General features: G+C 42.4%; 1 protein-coding gene across 1 annotated transcript in view; it reads left to right on the top strand.

Moving 5' to 3' along the window:
• The first annotated feature begins 916 nt into the window (after positions 1-916).
• The window catches only part of MYO9B (myosin IXB), a 42,190-nt gene continuing 24,517 nt past the window's right edge, over positions 917-18,589 (top strand). Inside the window, 5 exon segments of the mRNA XM_032711705.1 lie at positions 917-991; positions 6,348-6,457; positions 9,066-9,959; positions 17,198-17,292; positions 18,475-18,537. Coding sequence (XP_032567596.1) covers positions 9,123-9,959; positions 17,198-17,292; positions 18,475-18,537 — 995 coding nt within the window. The 5' untranslated portion in view covers positions 917-991; positions 6,348-6,457; positions 9,066-9,122.

Genomic DNA, 18,589 nt, shown 5'->3' with positions numbered 1-18,589 from the left:
TCCTGGCTGGGCCCGAAAGCCTTTTTTCCCCTCAGGCCTTTGGTGGCCGCTCTCTGCAACGTCAGCTGGTGGAACCCAGTTTCTGGGCTCCTCAGGACAAGAAAGACAAGGAGCTGCTGGAGAGGGTCCAGCAGAGGCGACAAAGGTGATGAGGGGTCTGGAGCATCTCTCTGATGAGGAGAAACTGCGGGAGCTGGGCCTGGTTAGTTTAGAGAGCAGAAGACTGAGAGGGGATCTCAATTCATATAAATATCTCCTCGGTGGATGGCAAGATGATGGTGCCAGACTTTGTTCAGTGGTGCCCAGCGACTGGATGAGGAGGAACGGCCATAAAATAAACCACAAGAAGTTCCACCTCAACATGAAGAAGAACTTCTTTCCATAGAGGTGGCAGAGCGCTGGAACAGCTGCCCAGGGAAGGTGTGGAGTCTCCCTCTCTGGACATATTCCAAACCCACCTGGACGCGCTCCTCTGTCACCTGCTCCAGGTGACCCTGCCTGGGCAGGGGGGGTTGGACCGGGCAATCTGCAGAGGCCCCTTCCAACCCTAAACACTCTGTGATTCAGTGAACCCAAGCACACTATGCTCGGGAGCTTCTGCGCTGCCCCAGCGCTGTCACACATCGAGCAGCAGCCACTCCCCCAGTGGGAGCTCTCACAGCGCCGGGCGGCGACGCTCCCAGCCCAGGTTCTTGAGTTTTGACGGGAATCCGCCCACTGCCGCTGACAGACAGATGGCGAGACAGACACACCTGGCTCCCGCTGCCCAGCTGTGCCAGGAGCCTCGGGCGGTGGAATAACCCTGGTCGGGTGTCGAACCCGCGGTCCCACGAACACGTTCCACTCCCACCCCCCCCGGCCCTTAAGCGAGGCGGCGCGTGCGCGATTCGCGCACGGCTCTGAATGGGCGCGCCCCCCCACCCGGAAGTGGCGCGCGCGGGGCCTGTGGCTGCGGTGGGGCTAGCGCGTCCGCGCTTCGACACCGGCGCAGGTAACGGGCTCAGCGAGCCTCCTCCTCCCGTCCTCCCGGTCTCCTCTGCCTCCTCCGCCTCCTCCTTCTTCACTACGGGCGACTCAGCGCTGCGGTGGCGGCAGCAGGGATCGCTATGGAGCGGCCGGGACAGTCCCGAAGGGGTGTGCGGGGGTCGGTGCCTTGGGGCAGTTCCGAGGGGGTGTCTGGGACTGGGTTCTGAGGGGATTCCGGGGATGGGTTCTGCTGGTGTGTCTGGGGTTGTAAGGGGCTGTGCGAGGGTCGGTGCCGTGGGGCAGTTCCGAGGAGGTACCTGCGGGTCGGTGCCAGGCGGGTGGAGCTGTGGGTTGGTTCTGAGGGGCTGTGCGGGAGTGGGTTCCGACGGGGTATCCGAGGGTCCGTTCTGAGAAGCTATGCGGGGATCGGTGCCTTGGGGCAGTTCCGAGGGGGTGTCTGGGGTCTATTCTCGTGGGATATCTGGGAATCGGTGCCAAACCGGGGAGAGCCGCAGGTCTCCTGCGCAGCCTTCCGGAGCTCGGGGCCGGAGCGATTCCCTGGGACGCCCCCGGAGCGGATCCCGTCGGGGCTGGTGCCGTGCCCGGGTGCGGGGCTGCACCGTGCGGGGACACATGCGGTGCTGCTGGACCCGCTCTGCATCTGCCGTGCCCGAGGAGCTGGAGGTGCTCCGGGGAAGGGATGTTCCTGATGCCAGACTGTGCCTCCCGTCTCCGGGGCAGACCCGGCCGCTGAGCCAGGCATGGTGTTAACTTCCACCTCCTGTTCCTCCCATCTTTCAAACACACAACCTTGTGCTTTTTCGCCTCTGACTCTCGGTATGAACAGCCTGTAATATCTCAGCATCTTTCAAATGTTTCGTTAAAACTCTCAGAGCTCTTTTGTTTTGTTTGTGTTGGTTTCGGGCAGCTGTTTTGACAGCGCTGCTGCCGTGCTGGGGTTGTGCTTTATCGTGGTGACCATCGTTGCCCAATTGATTCATGCCTCTAGCTGTGTGTATGTCGGTAGTGCTCGGGCTTTTTGGTAGGCTTGGTTTTGCAATCTCTGGAAAGTAAAACTTTCGCAAGCTGAGAACATCCTTTGTTACATGTTTCTAGATTAAAAGTAGCACACTACTACCCTGACTCATGACCATACAGTTGACATAGGGGTGTGTGATCCTAATGTAAGATGACTTCCCAGTGTCATTTTTAACCTTGTTTTCTACTACTCCTTAAATATTTTGGCAAAACGTTTACCCAACTTTATTTGCAAGTCCCGTTTGTGAAAAGTGAGAGGCCCTTTGGATGCAAATGAGCTCAGTATTCTTTGATTTCACTTTGTGGAAATGGGTGGCAGTGGAGCAAAAGGGCTGGAGATGATCTCAGGCTTCTGGCAGATGCAGTTAGCCTTTCAGAGACGTCATCAGCATCCTCCCACGTTACTCCTAGAGGTGGATTGGTATCGGAGTGTCTGCCAAGCTGTTTGCAAATAGGAGTTTGTCATGGGTAATTAGGAACTTTGATTTCAGACCTGGTAGCTGGAATCCATGGCTGAAGAACTTGACCTAAAGTAACAGTGTGAGGTAACCCTACATTCTGGTTTGGGATGCTGGTGTCACATCCATTAGGTTTTAGTAGGCCCTCAGTGTCTCACTCAGAATCTTGTTAGGAGCAAATCCATTTAATGTAGGGGAAGCAGTTTGGGGAACTTTTAATGCATATTCATATTATCGTCAAGATGAATTTTGGCTTTTTTTAGAAAAGAATTAATCTTGATTATTTTGTCTTTGAACTATGATGAGGTTCTCTGCCTCTACATTTAAAGTCTGATATCTTGGTTTTCAGGATGATGCATCTAAGGCCACTTCCTCAGTCTTTAGTCTTATTAGCGTAAGACTCAGGATTTACTGCAGTAATGTAAAGGAACTGTGTTTGTAGAACTATACAGCTTTAGTTGGTTGGGGTTTGGTTTTTTTTTTTTAACCCTATTTGAACATTTGTCTCAACAAAAAGCTTTTCCAGAAGTTGGATGTTGCGGCTTCTGCAGTGACAGAGCAGCTGTTTGCACAAACACGGTGGGAAGACTCCCAGGTCTGGGTTTTCGGTGGAGAACACTTACAGGACTGAATAATTGAGGAAGAGTAAATGCAGCTGATGAAAATTTAAATGAGCTCCACCTAGAGAGCAATGCTTTGTACAGGCAGAGTTTTCTGACCGCTAGTGATTCAAACATTAGACTTCTTGAATAATTCCATGTCTGAATAACTGTTTGACTCACATGCACATAGTTCAGTATGGCCTTTGCCAGCTAGAAGGTCAAAAGGCAGGCATTTGCATATCCTAGGCATTAAAAAAGGAAAAATTCCTAAGAAACGCAACAGTATGGCTGTCCCAACAGCCAAGGGAAGGAGTGAAAAATTCTGATTCAACAAAAAGGTTGTGGTCAGAACTTTTTTTTTTTTTTTTGCAAGTTTGAAGGCTGAAGGAGTTTATCACATTTCTAAGAAACAAGGCCTGTTTATGCAAATACCAAGGAGAAATAAAGCCTGAGATGCTGATAAGAATTTATATTTTTAATAGAAAGGACTAGAAATGTCTTTATTTCAGAAAATGAAAATTCAGAGGTTTGTCTCTCGTATATTGTGTTTTCTTGGTGTATCAAGTGACTTAAGCGTGGCTTGTGGAGTTCCTTTTATTGAGGCTTTATTGTATTGTGTGTCTCTGATTACCAAATGAAACTCAATGCAGACTCTAAAAAAAATCTGCTCTTCCTTTAAAGACCAAGGATATTTTACAATAAAAGTGTTGTTAAAGGTATTTTTGCCATGTATATGTTCTGTTCACATGAAAGTTCAACCCAAAGTTTCTTTAAAAAGTTTCTCATCAGTGTAAATGCAGCATTAGAACAGTGAAATTTTGACTTCCTTTGTTGACAGCTGTAATGCTGTTAAGGATAAAATTAAGAAAGCTACAAAAGGTGGTAGAATAGTCTCCAAGATTCTTTTGGTTTATGTTCTTTACCTCTAAGTAAAGTTGTTTTGCCTTCATTCCTGTTTCCTCAACAGGCCCATGTTTTCATTCCCTCTGAATCATACTTACGTGTACATCTGTAACTCTGACATTGCACTTTTTATAAGGTAGTAACATGTCATAAATAGACCTTTAATGTCACTGTAAAGCCTGATAAGGCATCCGTGTCTTCAGGTGAGGTTGTGCATTGAGTCACTCGGAGGAAGGTCTCTGTACCTGGGAGGGTTTGAGGGTGTGAGTTGGGATCTCTCTGCAGGGAGCAGGTAACTGAGGAGGAACTGCCTGTACCAAAGGTGATTTCTCTGCCTTTTTCCTATGTTATACATTGCAGCCCAGCTTCTCCTTTGCCAGGCGCTCTGGGGCAGTAAGTTCCCTGCCAGGGTTGACTACAAAGAGTAGTTACAAATGTGTTGTAATTTTGCATGTTCCACTCAGAACTCCTCCCTTTGGAGTAGAAAAAGCCAAGGGCTTTTAGTTAAAAAAGCCCCAAGGGTGTAAAATTTAGTCCAGTGGAATTTTTTGTAACCAAGGAAAACCTTGAAGTGTTTTTACTAAGCAATATTCAGGTAATCTACAAATGCCTGGAGTATTGGGGGAAATTAAAATTAATTTTGCTTAACTAACCTCACCTTCTGTCCCTATGACATGAGGTAGGGCAACAGTCTTTGCTTTACCTGCACTGCATAGTTATTTGTGGAAATTTTAAGGTGTCTTTGCAGCCTGTTTTGCTGGAAATTCCTTGCTTTGGAAATCAAGGATGGGTAATAAATGGATATTTTTGAAATTGCTAAATGTTTTCAATTTGATCAGACAGAGCAGCCTCTTTTGGGGATGGTCATTGGCAATTCTGGTGTTTAAGAATATCAGAGGTCAAGTACCTGTGATCCATTTCTCCTTCTGTGTTGAAAATTACTTGGTGAACAATGGGAGAAGCTTGATGCATTCCATTTGAGGAATGCAGCACTGAAAATGGGAAGAACAGGAATATTATAAAGTTCATCCTCAACAATTTTGCTGTAATGGTAGCTTTCCCTTTTTAGCTTCGCTGTGATTCACTGACTAAATATGTGGCTTCAAAATATGGCCTTATTTAAACTAAACAGATCCCCTGTGCTGATGGGGTGAAATTCTCTGCTAGAGTTCTGCTATGTTATGAAGTGAACAGTGTTGGCTTATTAAAAAATTCATTGGAGTCTTGAAAACCCTTATAAAATACCATCAAAATTATCATATAGAATTGGAATTTTTGGTTTTTCTATTAAAATTGTCTGAGCAAAAAGTAAAGGTACAGATTTTTATCCTCCATGCGTTGGAAAGGGGTTTCTTGTAAGAAAGAGTATTGAAAGAAGTTGAGGTAACTGCAGAATTTCCATCTACAGACAGAACCAAGCAGAGGTGGTTGGGCTGCAGGGTTTGCATGGTTTCAGTATTACCTTCTCTCTTGTATTTCTGCTTTTCTCCCAGTATTCTCTACCTGTGCTTGTGCTTCCTTGATGAGCCAATCACATTGAATAATTATTTCAATTGCTTAGAATTTCTCCCCATAAAATTAGAAGGAATCATTGCAATCGTATCTTCAGACCATTCTGGACATAAATGAGAGGATGGTACCTAATTAACTTTTCTAATTGTGAGGCCCATTTGTAACTGAGGACTGGCTGATTTTTCCAAAATGAGCTTTGGCAACTAGACCTTGTGGTCAGTTAAGTTTTTGCAGTGCAGTTTAACCTTCTGGTGAAGTTTATGTCTTATGTTTGCCTGAGTTTGTTTGGCTTCAAATTCCAGCCATGTTGTGGCTTTGTCCTCCAGACTGATGCTTGTACCAAACTCCAGGTCCCATGCAGCGACTGACTCTGATAACAGACTGCTCTGTGCGCTCCTTACAGACAAGACTTGAAAAGTATTTGGCTCTAAGGGGGGCATTTTCTAAGAGGTTTTTCTGTTGTTGTTTCTGCTCTTATCTCAGCTTTTAATTGAATTTTGGATTTATCCTAGATGCTGTATTGGTCACATATCTTCTGAGTAAAAGGGTAGGATGGCTGCCTAACGAAATATTAATTTAGGGTTATCTGGGAATCATATTCCCTGTCATGCTTGTGGTGTTACATTAGAACACTGTTTGAATGATTGCTTGCTATGGTTTTCAGGCCTATTTCAGGATAACTTCTATCCCTCTCATATGGATTGTTTCTTGGATAAATTTGTTGTTATGTATCTGTAAACTGAGTTGAAATTTGTTTAGCATTTATTTCCTTGCTCCTGTACGACTGACCTCTATAATTGATTTAACTTCTTGATTACTTGCTGCCTTCTCAATATCTCTTTATCAGTAACTCTTTTCTTTCTTTTAGAACCATCATGAAAATGTTTACTTTGATGCCAGAAATGTAACTTCACTAGGAGCTAATCCTCCAGTTACTTGAAGATACTCTGTCCTTAGCTGAATACTGGAACTCATTAGGTAATCAACTTAAAATCTATTCACTGAATGCTCTTCTGCTTTTATACTCTAGTTTGTGGCTTGAAATATTGTTTAGTGTGAAGCTCGAGGTCTGTCTCTTTTAGAGCAGTATTGTCATCAAATAAGTTTGATATTCTCACTAAGGAAATCACGAGTAGCTGCAGACCAGCAGGTTTTCCTCAAGCCTCTGTAATGATTAGACATTCTCACACAGAAGAATTGAATTTTCCAGTTGTACACACCTGGGCAGACCCTCCCAGCTGTCACATTGCTGCTGGCTGTAAGGGCCCTGAGTTTGTCACTTGCAGAGCAGTGGCATCTGCATTCTGGTTTCCTCTTTCCAAAGTATGAGCTGAGATCTTGAGCAATGTACCACATTCTGGTGGCTGACATGAGGCAAGGTTAGGAAATGTGTGTTAGTAAAATCACGGGTCAGCACCAAGGTCCAGCTCTTCTGTGGTGGCAAGAAGCTGCTGCCACGTTTTTTAGGGAGCTGTTTTGGCCACAATGCTTACTGAGGGCACTTCCTCTATCTTACCAGACTGTATGTCTGAGGCTAATTGCTGGGGGGTGGAAAAAGGAAGTCTGCAAAAGGCTGTCCCCCTTGAACTGAGTGACTCGAGAGGAAAATGTTCGCTGTTGTTCTACTTTTCTATCTGAGCTCCAGATTGATCTTCCCCATGAGCAGCAGTTTGCTGTAGATTCTACTGTATGTCAAGGTCTGAGCTTTTATAGATTAAGAAAGCTTAACACTTGCACTTCACAGATACTTCAGACTTATTTGCTGGTCAGTGATAATTACAGGAAATGAGGAAGGGACTTGGAGCTCACTGCTCCAGCCTTCTCTATGACCAGCACTTGCAATCAGCCCTCCTTAATGAACAAAGAATGAAATTTAATGTGGAAAAAACATTCTTGGGTGGATCACACCATTTGGTCAGAGATGTGTTGTGGTTTGCCTTGCCTTCTGTGGCTTGCTCAGCCTTCCTTTTGATGAGTAGCCATTAAAAATGATCCAGCTTATCTAACAGCGTCTTTTGTGAGCTCTGTGTTCCCTTAAACACAACTCCCTTCTCAGAGGCTGTTCATGAGGCACAACTATGTCATATGTTCTGTGAAGTGATTCATTACTTGCAGTGGAAGTGGCAGCTTAAATACCTCCAGCTCTGCTGATTTAAATTTGCAATGATTACTCTCTGTGGCCTTGTACAAGCTCCTGTGCAGTTGTTTAGTGGCAAAAAGTAACTTCTTTGGCATTTCTCTGCCTCTTTCCTCTTTCTTTTTTTTTGTCTTTAATGTATTTGGCATGTAAGTGTATAATTATAACACTTTGTTCTTGAAACAAAAATTGAACTGCTATTCTGGATATGAAGCTTTACAGACTTAAAACAAAGGGGTACTTTATTATCCTTCTCCTTTTAGTACCCCTTGATGAGCAAATAAAGTGTTGAGCTAAAGCAATACGAGTAAACTTAGTCCTGGTGATCTGGAGGCACCGAATTTCAGGTGAGAGAAAAATCATCGGAAAAGGCAGAGGCAGTAACTGAGTCTGGAGACTTCTAACTTAACAGTGAGGAAGAAGTTGATTCTAAGGCTGTTGATCGGTTAGTTGATAGGAGTTAGATGTCTGGCCTGCACTGAGGCTGAAAGGAGCAAAAAGCAATCACACCAAATGATTTTTAGAGACTCAGGGATGAGGTTCCTAAACCCACTGAAGGTGGAGTTGATGTGATGGGGTATAAAGGCCTGTGAATGAAGTGGGTTATTTCAGATCTTGTTTACTGCTGAAAAGTAGTTGCAATAAGACTAGTTTTACTTTGTTGCCTAAAATGGAAGATAAAAGGCAGGTTCAGACCTTTCTTTAGCAAGGATGTGGTTCACAAATGAGTCTGTGTAAGTGATGTGTGTCCAAGAAATCTCTACGATGTGTCGGAGGGAGCTGAGCTCTGCTCAGCTCTGGGCTCTGCTTCCTTCAAGATGAGTGGGATGTCTTGTACCTCCCATGAAAAGAGGTTATCTGGGGGAAAAGAGGAAAAAAAAAAAAGGTGGATCTCTGTCAGAACCATCTTCCTCCTTGCACCCATCCACTGATCCCTCTGCCATAGGTCATGGCTGCTCTGAACTGTCACTGCTGAATTAGGAAGTGACCACAAACCCTCTTGCTACATCACGTTGCTTGTGCAGCTTTAAGGGAGAGTTTATGTGGGAGAGCGGATGAATGTTCGTGTAGCCATACGGTGAACCAGGACAGGGAAAGTGTCTGGGTTAAAACTAACCTGGGCAAACAAGGAAGTTTTAATTTGGATGTATATTCTGGTTGATTTTGCTTTGGCTGTATGAATGCTTTTGCTGCCAGAACAGGGAAGAAGGGGTGGCATGGAATAAAGGAAAAGTAAAGGAGGATAAGTATTGTGACAGTTATCCATTCCATGGCATATGTCAAACAGGCTACTTGGAATAATATCACTGATGTGCACAGATAGTGCATTTGTTTTTTAATAATTTAATTATGTAATAATTGTATTCTCATTCTCCAGAAAATACCTAATACCTCTTGTACACGCTTTTTAGCACCTGATTTTTTCATTTTTCCTTTTTCTTTTTTCAGACAATGGGCACTGCATACTAAGCAGGGGTGGAAGACTGAAGCCCATTTGGGGACAGAATGAGTTTAAAAGATGCTGATAGTGCAGTTTGCCAGGCAAAGGCAGCCTATAACCTTCAGATTTACCCCCAACTCTCAACAGAAAGTGCTCCCTGCTGCAACGTGACAGCAACCAAGGACAGCACATCATCAGATGTCATCAAGGATGTGATCAGCATCTTAAACTTGGATGTCTCCAAACATTATGTGCTTGTGGAGGTGAAAGAATCTGGAGGAGAGGAATGGGTACTTGATATAAATGACTCTCCTGTTCACAGGGTTTTGCTTTGGCCTCGTCGTGCTCAGGACGAACATCCACAGAAGGATGGCTACTACTTTCTCTTGCAAGAGAGGAACACTGATGGGACCATCAAGTATGTGCAGATGCAGTTGCTCTCCAAGGAGACGGATGCTCGGAGGTTGGTGGAACGGGGCTTTCTTCCGTGGCACCAGGAGGACTTTGATGACTTGTGCAATCTCCCCAACCTGACAGAGACAACACTCCTGGAGAATCTCAAATGCCGCTTCTTAAAGCACCGAATTTACACTTATGCAGGAAGTATCCTGATTGCAATTAACCCCTTCAAGTTCCTGCCCATCTACAATCCCAAATATGTCAAGATGTACGAGAATCATCAGCTGGGGAAGTTGGAGCCTCATATTTTTGCCATTGCCGATGTGGCCTATCACACAATGCTTAAAAAACATGTGAATCAGTGCATTGTTATATCAGGTGAAAGTGGATCTGGGAAAACCCAAAGCACAAACTTTTTAATTCACTGTCTCACAGCTCTGAGCCAGAAAGGGTACGCCAGTGGTGTGGAGAGAACCATCCTGGGAGCTGGACCAGTCCTGGAGGTAAAGCTGTGCTCAAACTGCCTTCTGTGAAAATTGGGGTTTGAAAACTTCAAATAACTGCTGCTGAATGTTGCTCTTGAGTCACCCACTTGGTTTAGGCTTAAAATGTCACTGGTTTTAGGCTTGTCACTGTGGTGTAGGCTTAAATGTCACTGGGCTGCCGCGGTGTTGGCAGTGTTACCCAACTCTTCTATTGATTTTCCTTAACTCGTTCCTTCTGTTCAGTTGACTTCCTGTTGCTTGTAATTTATATGTGACTTATTTCCACCACTAAACACTCATATTCTGGGACACAGGTTACCTGTGTTTTCCATCTGAAAGCTTTGATGGCATTTGAATAGAATTGTCAGCAAATGTTTTTATAAAGATTGTTCCACTGAAACACCAAGTGCTTGGTGTGATCCTGCCTTTGTGTGTGAGCATGTCCTGCAGCATTTTTCTGAACTCACTTTTTGAGGGTTTCGTTCCTTTCTACAACTGTTTGGAAGAGAGCATCATCATCAGTTGAGGAGAAAGTGGGAGAGTGTTTAGGCTTTTAATTATTACAGCACTTCCAAAAGAAAGCAAAACTAAACACATGAGAAGAGAGGGCACAGCTGGTATTGCATTAGGTAACAGCAGGACAAACTTTAACTGATCTCTTAGGCTTCAGCCTCTCCCTTTTATTCTCTAAAAGGAAAAACTCTGGAAGTGTGGATGGATGTAAAGGTCAACCCTAATAAAATCTTCAACAGCAAAGAGCTTGAATGCAGCCATTGTCATTTTTAGGTTTAAAGAGTTTCAAATGTAACAGCACTCTCATAAAAAGAAGTTTAAGCTTTTTTAGAGCTTTTCTGTAAAGAATAAGGAATATGTGCAAGTTCTTTTTTGCCTTGCTTTCTTCTGCTTGAAAGAAGAAGTAAAATTGAGGCTTGTTGGTTGCTGGAGTCCACATTTACAGTTTTAACCAGAAAACAGGAAGGGGTCACTGTGGAAAGCCCTGTTTGATCAGCTGATCTTACTGCCTTTGATAAATTTAACTGTTTCGTATCCTCCTCTGCAGACATGATACAGCTGTGTCAAACTAGGCAGAGATGTAAAACCCTGTGTGCCTGTTTGTCTGCTCAGGGTTCAAAACTCAAATTCCTAACTTTGGTGGAGCCACAGGTCAGGGTTGTGTTTATCTGGGAATGTTCATGAGGAGATACTTGTGATTTCGTACTTTAAGATTGTTGTCTTAAGTACCACAACTACTTCAGACTTCCACTGAGCATTTAGGAACGATTTTCGTGAGAAAATAGTCTTGTTAGCTGGAAATCTGATGACTGATTGAAAGCTTAACTTGCAGACTTGCCAGATAGACTCTATCATGTTGTCTAAAATGAAATTCTCAGAAATTTCTTGATCTGCTTCTCTGAGGGTGTTTGTCAGTCAGAGTTGATTCAGTGTAAGCCTGTCCTCCCAAATATTCCAAAAGATAAGAGATTTTGACAACTAAATGTAAAAAATAGAAACATCTGAATCCTAAAATATCTTTCAGAATTGAATATATATTCATGTAAATCCAGAGTGCATTAAAAAGTGTCACTATAGTGGGTTTAGAACATAAGAAGTGAAATCCAGTCACCCTGATTGGATTCAGCAGAGTGGATTCAGCTGACAGTCAAGTTCCATGTTTCCCAGTCCAGTCACTATGCTTAATTTAAAAAAAAAAAAAGTCAAACCTTAGTCCTGGGGAGGGATGCACAGAAAGCTTATATTGCTTTGTGGAAGTTACTGCAGACCTCCTGCCAGAGTTGGTCACGTCTAAATCCTCCATGATGACTCCATTTGGGTTTTAACTGAAGGGAACTAAAGTGCTACAAGGGAATTTTTCTTACATGGATGTTTCGGGGGATTTTTTGCATTGTGCCTAAACTATTTGAGAATGTTCTGTTTGATTTTGAAGTTTTATTCTGAGTCCTCATCAAAGTTGAACATGTACTCTTGACTAAAAACCTTCATGATGTAGAAGTGGGTTGCGTTTTGGGTCAGAACTTCCTCATTTTAGTGGTGTAAAAATGTGTCTGTTTCTAAGCTGACCTTCTGTAAAAGTTCAAGGGGTTAAAGCACAGAGGTGAGCACAGTTAGGGTGGTGTGGAGTGGATTCATAACTTTAATTATTGCATGCTTAGGAACTTGGAAGCATTTTTTACTGTTTCTGTGTTGGCTCATTAATCTGTATTCAATCTCTAAGTGATTTACAGATGAACTGTTGTTAATATTTTAGCTCCTTGCTCACAAATTTCTAGGCTTTGAAGGATGGAGTTATAGCTGTACCAGGAAAAGGAGATTTGACATTAAATGATGCTTGATATTACCTTGTCGAACATCCGGAAACGAAAGACATGATACTGAGCCAGTGTAGTTAAAAAATTAAATCTGGTATCAGCACAAGTCCTGTCACATGGGCTGGGGAGAGGAAGGTGGTCATGGGTCAGCTCTGAGCCTCAGATGCTTCCTGCTCAATCTCAGCTGTTTCTAAGGTTCCTGTTGAGGATCTAATAAGCAGAGCTCAATTCCAATAATTCTGATTACACTTGGCACTGTTTGTAGCTTTCTAGAGAAGAGGAATCAAAGGCTGGGTCCTTCCATGGTGCAGTGATGGTTCAGCACTGCCCCAAGCTGGGGTTTGGGCTGATTTTTAACAGTTCAGGAGAACAGTCAGTTGCTTTAACTCTCAGATTATGCTGTGGGTTTTTTTTGGTTTTTTTTGGTTTTTTTTTTTTAATTATATCTCCAGGATAAGGGAGATCATCTCTAGTGAAGAGCAATTCTTAAAACCAGTGGGAAGATAATATAAGCTCCTTTTAAGATACTCCTAACTTTTTCATCCTCTTCTAAATCTAGTAATTAAAATATAGTTCCCTGACTTGGAGTGTTTGCCTTCCTTGTATTGATGTTAGTTCAATTTACTTAGGATTGGAATCCTAAAAAGGAATTTATATTGGGGAACTATTATTGGGTCAAATTGGGACTAGTGAATCAAAGCTTTGTTTATTTTATCAACTCTCAAACAAGAGAATCGAACCTTTCCATATACGCTGAAGAAGTTTCCGATAAACTTATATTTTCCTTTCATCAGGGAAAAAATGTCTTAACTGCATGTTTTGGCTATAAAATGCACAGTGTGCATGTAAGACTGAATTTATTTTGGAAACCTAAATTTAACTTATTCTTCAAGCTAATTAATTAATAAAGTGGCAGAGAATTGAGCAAGGGATGGGAGCATGTGGTGAGGGAATAGAGGGAACTGGAGCCTTTTCTTCTGGCAGCAGAGCTCTTCTTGACTTATCTGTCCTTAATTGTAGCCCTCAGTGTCTTGGTTTATTACAGAATTCCAGGTTACTTTTTGAGTGTGCTGAAAGTTCATTTCCTCTGAAATGGGAGTTGAGGAGAGGTGGGACAGATACTGGGGGAATCCTAATTTTTCCTATATTATGTGGAAATCATTGCTTGTTCCCATTTGGATGTGTTCTTGAAGATCTCCTAATGCCACTGAACCATTCTTTGGGAAGAATTAAGGCCCAAATAAAATGAAAAGTTCAACAGGAAGCATTCATTAAGGGTCTTCTGAAGGAGAATTTTTATTGACAACGTAATCAGGTGGGGGGGGATCAGATTTTCTAGAACTCACCGCATTAAAAACTTATCAAATTTAAACTGTAGAAAGTTTTATGCCTTACAGTTCTGTGGAAATCACAGTGAAGCCATTTGTACTCTGTTTTCCTTATGACATTCCCATTGTGCTAGTGGCTTTGGGATAAGATGGACTGAAGCTTCAACTCTGGTGTTTCATTGTATTTGCCATCAGAGCCTGTACATGCATTTTGTGGGTGTAGCCTGTTCTAGTCAGGGAAAGTGGTTGTTTTAAACATTTATCTGCATCTGTTTGTTTAAGAATCATAATCAAGGAGGAATGGAACTTCCTTTTTCCATTTGCTTGGATGTTACTTGATTTGTTGGTAAAAATGCATTGTTGCTTGCTTTTCCCCTGCTGCACACAACTCCTGGGGAAAAAAAATCACCTGGTCGTTTTACTCTTACACATGCGTGGAGTGTCCCTGGAACATCCCGAGCACAGGGAATTGCCAAATGACCCTGACACTGGGTGAGTGCGTACTTCACAGCATGGTTGTAAAGACCACCGTTAAACCAAGCTCAACTCCAAAGAAGTAATTTCCTCTTCCAGGGTGTGGAATTTGAGAGTCTTCCATGTCATTTGGCACATTGGAAGATGGGGCTGTGCAGTGGTGGCTTGTCTGTGATTTATATGGAAACTCCAGTAGCTTTTTCAGATTTTGGCAATTCTTACGAATTAATACAATGAGATTTTTAGTTGTGTTCCTGTGTTAGGAGGGAGCACGTGTGTGGCTTGGTTTGGGGTGGGGGTTTTTTTTACAACAAATAAGGGAGAATTGGATGTTTTTCTGAATACTTTTAAATCTGTGCTGCTGGTAGGAGTTTTGAGTGTTGGATCCACTTTATGCCTCTTGCATTCCAGGCTAAGATGGATTGGGATGACTTCTGCCTCCTGGAATAGGCTGTCCCAGCTCTGATTCCCACTGCCCTTGCTCTGCTATTTTTGACGTCACCGTCTTTTCATGTAGCTGGTGTTGTGCATTGGAATCATTTTGTTTAATTTTTTGGGTTTATCTGTCTCCATTGACTCACAAGGGAAAACAGTGTATGAATTTGCTTGTATAAAGGATTTATTCTCCTTACCTGAGATTCTCTTGTCCCCTCACATCTTCTGAATTTATTTTGTACTCAACGCAAGGTATATGGAAGGACATGGTAACAGTGATTAGTGATTAGAGTTAAAAGTTAAATGTAACAAAAAAAATATTCTCTACCCAAAATGTTACCTGACTTGGAATGTAAAACGTTGTAGATGTTAAAGGCTCTTCTGAGGAAAGCATTCATGAAACTTTCCTAAAACTGTTTATAATATTAGATCAGCTTTTAAGAATTTGCTGTGTGCTTTGACCAAATACCAGACACATGAGATCATAAGAGCCTTTAGTTTTAAACTGGCATTCATTGCTTACATGAGTAATCACTAAGAAAAGTTTGTCAGGAAGCCCAAGTTATGGGGTTTCATAACTCTATAATGGCCAAAAATTAGTTCTTACAAAATAATGTGGCAATGTAGCTGTACTGTGATTTGGTTTCTTGAATATAACCAGTGACCTGGTGGTTAACTGGTGGCTTAAGTTAGAACACTTTAGAAAACGAGGTTTTGTGAGAACAATTTGCAAGTCCATTATTCTGCAGTCTGGCAAAGCTCACTCCAACAGATTTCCCAAGGCACAGAATGGGAAATCTGGACAGTGTTTATCAGAGAGCCAGAGCTGAGCCACCGTCCTGGAGAGGAAGAGGGGTTTGATTTACAGAGCTGTGTTCATGTCACAGGACTTTCACTTCTGGTTTGGTCCCTGTGAGGAGTTGATCTGGATTTTATGCACATATTAATATGCATGTGCATGCAAGATTGGCTTTGAAAAGAGAAATCTGGGTGATACTTTGGATGGAAGCTACAAAAAAATACTGATGGCTGGGCAATGCTTACTTTGAAAAATCTGAGTGAGGGTGCTGTTGGCATTGTGAGATATGTAGTGTGCTCTTGGAAAATCCAGAGGCTGAGCTCTGCTATCTGGGAGGTGCTGGATACAAATCCTCTCCCTCCAGCCATAGGTAAGCACTTCTGCATACAAATCCTGTCTCTTCAGCCACTGCTGGACACAAATCCTCTCTCTCCAGAAGCCCTTCTGCAGTTACAGCACAGTCCACCTGCACAGGAAGAGCTCCTTTAGCTTAGTCCTTTAGGTCAAAAATAACAGTTGCCTTAAGAATTATGGACATTCTCCCAGTTTATAGGAAGTTTCTGAGGCTCTCTGAACATGAGACAGCTTGTGGCGGAAATCTTGCAAGAGACAGAAAGGTAGAAAGCTGGGAGAATCTGTTTGGGAATTAGTGATCCTGGAGTCCCACTGCAGTATGGCTGCAACCCTTAAGGTGCTTTGGAAAAAAAGCCCCAAAACCAAAAGAGAAGGGAAGGCTTTCAATATACAAATAATATGATATGTATGTAGGGAAATAGAACATAATTGGGTAGTTTTGTGTATATACAGCTCAGTTCTGTGTTGTCTACAGTCCTTATCCCTCCTACTCGGGATGTGTGTGTGTGGAGGAAGAGGGTGGCATTTCTGTGCAGTCATTCCCTGAATGTTCTATATTAGGGAGGAGGATTTCCTAATGGAGGCTTTAATTACTTAGAGCTTTAAGAGGAAATATCTGTGGCAGGAATTGCTGGGGATAGTCTACCCTGAACAGGGTATTTTTGCAAACAATTACATCTTACACAGGGTTTCTGCTCTAGGTGCTGCATTGCCTGCTCATGGTACAGGGTGACAAGTTCCCCTTAAGCTTGGAACACACAGTTAAGAGTTGATAAAGTTAAGGACATTCCCGATAACTAATTCTACTGGATTTTAGATGTAATAACTTTCTTTTAAGCATGGCTCATGCTGAGGATATTTTGTGATATCAGAGGACTCGTGATCCGACAGAAATATTAGAGATGCACAATTAGGGTTTGTGCCATATGTATTTTTCCCCCCCTTCCTAGAACCTCAAAATGAGACTACATTTTTTGATGTTGTGTAGCAGAGTAGCTGCCCAATGAGTGAGTGGTTCTGTAAACCGAAGTGGTTTTGTTTGTCTTTCTCCTGTTTTTTGAATACACAACTTGGGCTAACTTTATAAATGAGATCTAAACGTTCTGTCTCACTTAAAGAAAAAATGGAGTATAGGATGTAGCTTGCGTCCCTTGTGTGGGAGAGGCAGTTTCATGGTAGTCGTGCTGCCTCCTTCCAGCTGAATATCCTCTCTAAGGTCCTAATTGTTAGGGATTGAGGCTGATTTGTACTCTCTGATTACCTGTCTTATGGTCTTGAAAATATCTGAATGTGTTATTCCCTTCCCTCAGTCCCTCAAAATATTATTGCATGGGGCAAATAATAGACATATATAGATCTGTGAGGAACATGGGGGCTTCCTGAGCTGCCTTTTTGGTATCTATGTGCTGCCATTTCCATAGTATTCCAAGTTTATACTGGAAGCTAATGGGGGTCTGGACAATGCTCAGAAGAGCTTGGAAAGCTGGCAGTTGACACATTAAGTTTAATTGAAAATTAACTCATTTTACTTTATTACAGGCATTTGGAAATGCAAAAACAGCACATAACAACAACTCCAGTCGTTTTGGGAAGTTCATTCAAGTCAACTATTTAGAGAATGGTATTGTCAGGGGGTAAGTACAGCACGGAGTGGTCATGGGGTGATCTCTGCAGGAACTGGGGAAGCCTTGCTGGATATCAAATGTTTGAGAGTCTCTAACTGAGCTTTATGGAATTGTCAGGTCATGCATAATATCCTTACTTTGCTGTACAACTGGATCAGGTTAAGGATTTGGTGCTGCATCTTTACCTTCCAGCTAAATGAGGGCTTTTTCATAACACTCCATTTTGCATGGAAAAACAGAAGATCTGAATTTTTAAGAGGAGTTGGAGAGAAGTGAAATATATTTAAGGAAGCCATTTTAAAGAACAGTTTAAACACCAATTAAGAGAGATTAAAAAAGTGATAAGATTATTACTTTAATTAATTGAAATTGTGTGTCAAACATGAAATATCCTGTGCCTGTATTTGCTAGTTTTGCTGCACTATGGAGTGTCAGGAGCCATCACTGATCTTTGTGCTCCAATATTTCCTTCCTTTGGATCATTTTCATGTTTGCAATCACATAAGTGACTGGGAACTCTGTAGCACATTTGCTTTGAGTGTTACTCTGAACAAGTTTGGCAGCTTTTCAGACGAAGTCACACTAGCTCAGGAGATTGATACAATTTGAATACACTTGTTTTGTCTTTAGCATGAGAAAAAGCTGCTCAAACTTTGGCCTCAGTCATTGTATCTCACATCAAGGACTTTAAATCTCATTCAGGAGGTTACTTTATCACACCAGGAGGGGATTTCTGTCTGGCTTCCATTCTAGGCTGGCATACACACTGTCCTGTTGGACTGAGAGTCACACATGGAATATTTTGGGGGGTTTTGTAGCCTTTACATTCCTTGTCAGATAACTGTTAATCTCCCGGGATAACATGTTGTTACCTTTCTGTATATCTTGTTTCTGTTTACAATTTTTATCAGCACTTTCTTTGCTTTGTCTGCATGTTTCCAGTTATCTCCACTAAACCCAAGCACTGCAGATAGATGTCCTCAGATATTTCTTTGTGTTCCAATCATAATATAGGTCTACTGAAATTCCTGTTCTAGGTTTAAGGTAGTGACTAAGTTATTCTCTTGTATATTTTAGTGCAGATCTCATTATTTGAACTTATTTGAACTCTCGTGCCAGTTGTTGCCTGATGTTTTCTGAAGTCTTTTCTTTTTGCCCTCATGTTTTTTTCATTTTCTGGTGGCTCCTTAGGGCTGTTGTTGAAAAATACCTGCTTGAAAAATCTCGTCTGGTTTCTCAAGAGAAAGATGAAAGGTAAGAGATTAAAACAGTTTTCCAAAAGAATTCCGATCAATGGAAGACTTTA

This window comes from Chiroxiphia lanceolata, chromosome 27, assembly GCF_009829145.1.
Source record: "Chiroxiphia lanceolata isolate bChiLan1 chromosome 27, bChiLan1.pri, whole genome shotgun sequence".
Lineage (NCBI taxonomy): Eukaryota > Metazoa > Chordata > Aves > Passeriformes > Pipridae > Chiroxiphia > Chiroxiphia lanceolata.
The sequence above is the reverse complement of the archived record's forward strand: the minus strand, read 5'-3'. Positions and strand labels throughout refer to the sequence as shown.